At 38.8% G+C, this 7,357-nt stretch overlaps 1 protein-coding gene across 1 annotated transcript in view; it reads left to right on the forward strand.

The window, feature by feature from the left end:
• mybpc2a (myosin binding protein Ca) overlaps nucleotides 1-7,357 on the forward strand; it is a gene marked incomplete in the record, with an annotated part of 61,965 nt that overhangs the window by 11,401 nt on the left and 43,207 nt on the right. Inside the window, 3 exon segments of the mRNA XM_014018770.1 lie at nucleotides 4,084-4,119; nucleotides 4,210-4,218; nucleotides 4,310-4,327. Coding sequence (XP_013874224.1) covers nucleotides 4,084-4,119; nucleotides 4,210-4,218; nucleotides 4,310-4,327 — 63 coding nt within the window.

Genomic DNA, 7,357 nt, shown 5'->3' on the forward strand with positions numbered 1-7,357 from the left:
ATTTTTTTTAATCCATTGGTATAAAATGTCACACCTGAGACATAAAAAATGAATCTAAAGCCAGGTACTCTGCCTCTCTGCAGACTACCTAAATGGGTGAAAATTGGCAATCCAGAGCAGCAAAAGCCCATAAATTAGATATGAAGGCTGATCCTGATAACATGTATAAATTCCCTGTGTAATCATGCATACAGGAGGTAGCAGTGACCTTGACGGTCTGAAATGTCTTTTGTGGAAACTCAATTTCCTGCACAAAGAATGCTGCTGGAGGTAATGGAGGAAAATACACGATGATTGCCGAGAGTCTCCCTGCCTCGTCCTTTCAGWGAGGAGAGAGAGGCGGCGCTCGGCTGTTTGTGACGACTGATCATCCAGTCCTGCGCTTTCCAGTTTAACTTCTGACCACAACTTATTAAATCTTTGAGGCAGTTTGACGATTTTTACAAAAGATGAGCTCAAATCAAACCGTTTTGCTTTTAACTCAGAAACTGAGACGTGTTTTTTTTTCCCAAAGGCAGCATTTAGAGACACAAAACCACTCTTTGAGCAGATGCGCTTTCATGTCAAACTAAGGACTTTATTAGAAATTTATGATGGAGAGAAACCGTCGGGACGGCTCTGCTGCAGASACTRMGTGTTTTAGAAGTCTTTTGTCAAACTGTTTTATTATTAACAAACAGAACAGACATTAGCAGGAAGTTGTTTCCGTTGTGATTTGATGGCGTTTATTTAACGTCACAGCTGCTCATCTTGTCTTCTGCTCCGTCGTGTTCAGATCACATCTGACCAAAGATCAAACTGAGGAACCAGAACCAGACGATCAGAGCAGAGCTTCTTTTTGTTTGCAGTAAAAGATGGAAACAATGACTCAGCAGGTTTTTTAGCAGGACTGAAGCGCTGACAGGAGGCCTGAAAGAACAAACCATCCAAAATTAGAAACGTTGCAAACAGTTCCAGACATCGGTCTGTCGGCACGGAGCTCCAGACCAGAGTCCGGTCCTGATATCTTAGACTAGAGTAGACCCCTGGGGGGCTTCGGTTCCAGTTGTGGTTTTGAGACCAGTAAAGTCCACGTCGTTCATGCAGTCCAGCTTTTTATTACACAGAGCTGCTTCGGCTGCGAAGGGAAACATGGCGAGTCAGCATTTTGTGTTCTCCTGTGTGGCTTTTGATATGAAGCTACTTTTGAAAATATTTAACTTTTTTCACAAAGATGTTCTTCACTTCAACATCTCTTCAGTTCCTGAAAAAATGTTTTTAGAAATCTGCTTCAGGTTTTGCTTCAGGTCTCTTTTTTAGACACATTTTTGTCTTTATTTGATTTTAACTTGTCTGTTTTATTGTATTGTCTTCTCTCCTGAAGTTATTTTATTGTGTCTAAAAAAGACAAGCAGCAAACCCAATTTCATCGTAATGCAAATTATAATGACAATAAAGGCAATTCTGATTCTGATTGTTGATTTAAATTAGCTTTGAGCTGTGGTTTCAGTAATTGTAGCTTTTAGCTGCTTTTATGTTAATTTAAGCTTCAAGCTTCAGTTTGGCTGATTTTAACTTTTAAACTTTTGCTGGTTTTAATTTCATTTTAGCTCATTGGAGCCATCAGCCACTGTGTTGCCCACAGTAGCTTTTAGCTACAGTGTTGCTCATTTTGAGCTTCTGTTATGCAAATTAGAGCTTTTACCTATTGTTTGTCACAGTTCAGCTTTTAGCTACTATTTTAATGGTTGATTTTAAGAATTTGATGAGTGAATTCCACTTTTTAGCTTCTGTTTGGATTGTCTAGTTTTGTTGCAGTTTAGCTAATTGTATTTGACACGGTTTTTGTCATTTTAGTTTTTAGCTGTTGCATATTGAATTTTAGCTTTTAGCTAAGGTTCTCTTGGTTTAAGGCTTTTGAACGATCTGTTCATTTAGCTTTAAGCTTTCTGTTCTGCTAATTGTTGCTTGATTTATGCTCATTTTAGCTTGTGTTTGGATTGTTTTAGCTCATGTTCGTCTTGTTTGTGCATCTGTTTAGACACTAGTTTTTTTTAAAACAGATATCAAAGTTATTAAAGGAATCCATGATTAGTTGTAACATTAGGCTTTATTTAATAAACATATATTTTAACTGTAAAATAAAAACTGTAAAAATACTGTAGGATGTTTAGTTTTTATAATTTTTAAACTAAAAGTTTAAAAATATATTTTAACACGGACGAGGCCATTTTATTTAGACGCAAAGCATTCTGGGTAAATGATGACGTGGATAGGTCCTCGGTGCAAGGCTGCTAGCGAGCTATATCCACCCTGAAGGTTAATCTTGGACAATATCTGATGATCGACTCTTTTAAATGAAACCAGAGAGCGTTGACAGAGAGGAGAAGGTAGAAATGACTCAGCCTGGAACTGAAAATATGGATGGAGGACAACAGAGCTGCTTCATGGAAGAAGAGCCTCAGCTTAGTCTGTTAGCTTTAGTGTTAGCACCAACGCTATATTGCCTGATATGTATTAGCTTGACGCTAGTGCGACAAACAAGCTAAACTGAGGTCCTCCATCCATATTTTCAATATTCACATTGACAAAAAAAGAAAAAGAAAAAAAAAAGGAAGAAGAACCTCAGCTTAGCCTGTTAGCTTTAGCATTAGCCCCGATGCTATCACCATAAATATATGTATTAGCTCAGCGCTACACATTCTCCTCTCGTCACTGAGGTCCTCCATCCACATGACAGAGAGGGGAACACAAAAATGACTCAGTCTGCAACTGAAAATATGGATGGAGGACCTCAGTTTAACTTGTTTGTTGCGCTAGTGCCAAGCTAATACATATAAGGCAATATAGCGTGAGGGCTAGCGCAAAGGCTAACAGGCTAATCTGAGGTTGTTCTTCCATGAAGCAACTCTGTTGTCCCCCATCCATATTTTCAGTTCCAGGCTGAGTCATTTCTACCTTCTCCTCTCTGTCAACGCTCTCTGGTTTCATTTAAAAGAGTCGATCATCAGATATTGTCCAAGATTAACCTTCAGGGTGGATATAGCTCGCTAGCAGCCTCGCACCGAGGACCTATCCACGTCATCATTTACCCAGAATGCTTTGRYTGTAAATAAAATGGCTCCGTCCYTGTTAAAATARATTTTAAAAAATTTACAAAACAAAACATCCTACAGTATTTTTACCATCTTTATTTTACAGTTAAAATAAATGTTTATTTATCAAATAAAGTCTAATGTTACAACTAATCGGGGATCCCTTTAAGCACTCAGCATTCTCTCTGAATTTTTGCAAGAAATATAAATTTTTGTAGTTTATAGCGGCAGCGAGGACACCGACCTGTGGAAATATTAAAATAAATGGTTGGGATGTAAACACTGCCAAAACTAAATTATCGCTGCAGCTGCGAGCTTCAGTTTGTCTGGCAGAAAAGAAATTTATGCCTGATCTGCTTCAGACCTCCTTCAGCTCCTGAAGTGACCCAGATCTGGGATCCAGGAACAACTTTGATGTACTTAACATATTAAAAGCACATTTGTCTCACGGCTTCTCCTTTTCTACAGCTCAATTATTCCTCATTATCTCTGAAAACCTCAGTCACACATTTATCTCGGGCTGGCTGTCTGCATGGGTAAACTGGGTTTGCTCAGATTTTTTTCTCTGTTTTCCTTGTTAAAACCAAGCGCTCCCTGCAGCCYGAGGCGACCCCTGCAGAACCCAGGTCGGGTGCAGCAGGCGGAGGAGCCGGAAAGAGCTTTTACTGTCAGTTTGTGTCGCTGATGTTAAATCGTTTCAGTTTGTTGTTTTAATGAAGCTGATAATGTGCTGCAATATTCATTTAAATATGTGTTGATTTCMCTTTGTAGAGATTGATTGCATGTATCACTTTACATTAGACAGATGAATTGCTCTCAGATATGTGCAGAAATGATTATTAGTCAATAATATTAATAATTAGTTGCGTCTCTTGAGGATTCAGACGCCGTTCTTTAAACAGTTTTACATCTCAGTTAGTTTTAAAGCTGTGGCTGTGCTGCTGCTGTTGTGTGATATGAATTAATGAGGACGTGCACATTCATTTGCATAATTGTTGTTTAATTGCAGAAGCCGAGGGCGACGAGGCTGCAGCACCCCCTGCTGGTGAGCATCTTTATGACGCCAAGTCATTGTTGTTTTTCTGAGTTTATGATCGAAAATCTGATTTTATTTTCTCATTTCTCTTGTTTTCAGACCAGAAAGGTAAGAAGAACTCACCAGACATTTGAATTATTCTCATCACCGCCTTCCTCAGGGTCAAACAAAGTGTTTTTTTTCCTTTCTGATCATTCAGAGGAGTCATCTGATGAGGGTAAGACTGAAAGAATGACAGAAAAACACAGAAGCTGTGAACTTCTGTGGTGATGGGACTGAGCGTGGAGGTGCATGAGACCCATTCAGAAATGCATCCCACACTCACACAGGACTTTATTGTCTCTGGATTTTTTTTATTTTTAATTTATCAGCTTGTTTTTAGCACTGTAATTGAAATCAGCTGTTAAATCAAAAGCAAAGGAGGTGTTTAATTTATGGGAAGATATATGTGCACATATGAACTGAAAAAGGAGGAATTTACTCACAGTTCGTTCAGGTTTAACCTGCTGTTGTCAAAGATTAACATCAGCACTTGTTTGATTCTGTGCTCATAATAAATATCAGTTTATTCAATATACCACATTATAGGATGGACAAACAACTGTTTTATTTTTGTTAACATGTAGGATTTTGTGTCTAAAGGACACGAGAGCTCTAATCAAATTTATTTTAATCAACATTTATCTATTAGATGTAACAACCTGAAATATTGAACTATTTATATCAAATGTTAAAGAGATTTCCTCTGCCAGCAGCTCATCAGGGTGATAAAGTCTCCTATGTAAGTTTAAGGTTGTTGGTTTTGTACAGTTTCAGTTCATTTTAGGGGATTAAATGTTTTAACTCAGAACACAGAGCGACTGGCAGGGCCAGATCGAGCCAGTTGGGCTCCCTGGGCAAGATTTCAAGTGGTGCCCCTTCCATACAGTCACACACAATTAATTAGTTTTGTCTTTGATATTATTATTTAGCGTTAGAAACCAAGTTGACCTAATACCTGCCAACACCTGCTGACATCATGAGGAACACCTGTTCATGTTAACCAGCAGCTGTGGACTGAAGCAGTTCTAGGGGGGTCCAGGGGTATGCTCCCCCAAAAAATGTAAAAGATCTACTCAAAACATTTTACTAAATTCTTGGGAACAATGAAACAACATAAAATCTATYTTAAAGTATATAATATAAAATAAGTTATGAAAAAATGTTTCTTCATCCCCCATTTGTGGCAGCAACACTTAGAATTAGCCCATACTGCCTATGCCATGGACCAGCCCTCAAAACGCTGAAAATAAGTTGCTAAAACAAGCAAAAGCTATTAAAAGATAAAAGTAGCAAAACCGGTGCTAAAAATAGCAAATCGATAGCTGAAAGCTAAAGGTAGCAAATAGCCAGGGAAATGCTAATAAAGATGGTAGCTAAATAAGTGCTTAAAATGCTAGTTAAAAGCTAAACATATCAACATGCTAAAGGCTAAATCTATCAAAAGAGTTGCTAGAAGCTGAAAGTTACATAAAGCTAGATGGCTTAAAGTAGCAGAATAGTAGCTTAAAGTAGCCAAAGAGTATGTTAAAGCTAACTTTAGAAAAATAGTAGTGAAAAGTAAAAAATGGCAAAAGTTTAGCTAGAAGATAAAAGAAGCAAAAATCAGACTAAATGCCAAAAATAGCAAAAATCTGGGTAAAAGCCAAAAGTAGCAGCTAGGAGCTAAAGGTAACAGAATGGTAACAAAAAGCCAAAGGTAGCAAATAGCTATGTAAATGCAATTTTTAAAAAATGATAGTAGCTAATAGAATGCTTGAAATGCCAATTGAAAACTAAATGCTAGCTAAAGGCTAAATCTATCAAAAGAGTTTCTAGAAGCTAAAAGTTACATAAGGCTAGATGAAAGCTTCAAGTAGCAGAGTGGTAGCTAGAARTAGCCAAAAGGTAAGTTAAAGCTAACTATWGCAAAAGGCTAGATAAAAATAAAAAGTAACACTAGCTTAAAGTGGCAAAAGTTTAACTAGAAGATAAAAGTAGCAAAAGACAGACTAAAGGCCAAAAATGGCAAAAAATCTGAATAAAAGCCAAAAGTAGCAACAGGCTAGCTAGGGGCTAAAGGTAGCCGATTGGTAACTAAAAGCTAAAAGTTGCAAAAGTTTCTCGTAATTTAGAAGTAATTGAAACTGTGTATGTGTTCTATGTGGAAAATATTTGTAAATGAAGTTAAATATTTTAAAAAGTATAAAAGTCACAGCGCCCACCTCCTAAGTGAGCTGAAGATTTTGAGAGATGAGTGGCTAAAATAGCAGAAAATATTCAGAAATGGTTAGATTGCAAAATAGGTATGGGAAAAAACAGGAAAGTGATTGTATGATTGCTGACTCAGCATTTACACAATTATCAGAAAAAACCCGGAGTGATTAGGAGCATGCATCAATTTAAACAAGTCATTTATGACACACGGACCGAGTTAGATTCATGTCCCTGAAAGAGAGTAAAATCTGTCTCTGCTTCGTGTAACCTGACCTGCTCTGGATTTTTCACGGCTCAGGTCTCTTTTCCCTCCATGAAGAAAAGCTGCCTCCCCCCTCCCATCTGAGCTGGAGTGAGTTCTGCTGCCTTGTTGGCCTCGTGGTGCTGGCTGCGCTGCTCAGATCAAAGAACTTGGCCTCAGCATTTATGATGTAACGTCTGTTCTGGCCTCAGAAGACGAGAGCTCCTGGGTCAGCAGGGGGGAGGGGGGTGGGGCGTCACGCCACAGGTGATGGGTTGGACCGGAGCCGGCAGCGCTGCGATGTTTGATCCCATGTGATGGATGTTCAGCTCAGTAGCCCCGCGTCAGGAGACAACATGTGATAAAACACGATGATCTGCAGTTTAAAGGGCTTTGCCTCTGACGCTCCACATCCTTTTCCATGTTTTAAGGAGCGGCCCTGTTTCCAGAGGAGGCAATCTGAAATCTGAAACCAGATCAGGTTATTCAGGGAGACGGATCAGAGCTTTTGAAGTGGGATTCTGTGAAAAGGTTTGAGTGAATAATATTTCATGTGTTGCAGAAGAAGATCAACAGCTGATGTGAGCGGTACCCAGCCCAAACTCTCCTTGTTCTTCATGCAAACACTGTTTTATAAATATAAAACGATTTCTGTTGGAAGCACTTTAGACTGCACCACACTGCAGGCAGGGCCGGATGTAGGGGGGTGCAGGCTCCTGGGCTTGAGCCAGTGAAGGCCCCTATATTTATGGCTATGCAGTTATATATATA

This window comes from Austrofundulus limnaeus, unplaced genomic scaffold (assembly GCF_001266775.1).
Source record: "Austrofundulus limnaeus strain Quisiro unplaced genomic scaffold, Austrofundulus_limnaeus-1.0 Scaffold201, whole genome shotgun sequence".
NCBI lineage: Eukaryota > Metazoa > Chordata > Actinopteri > Cyprinodontiformes > Rivulidae > Austrofundulus > Austrofundulus limnaeus.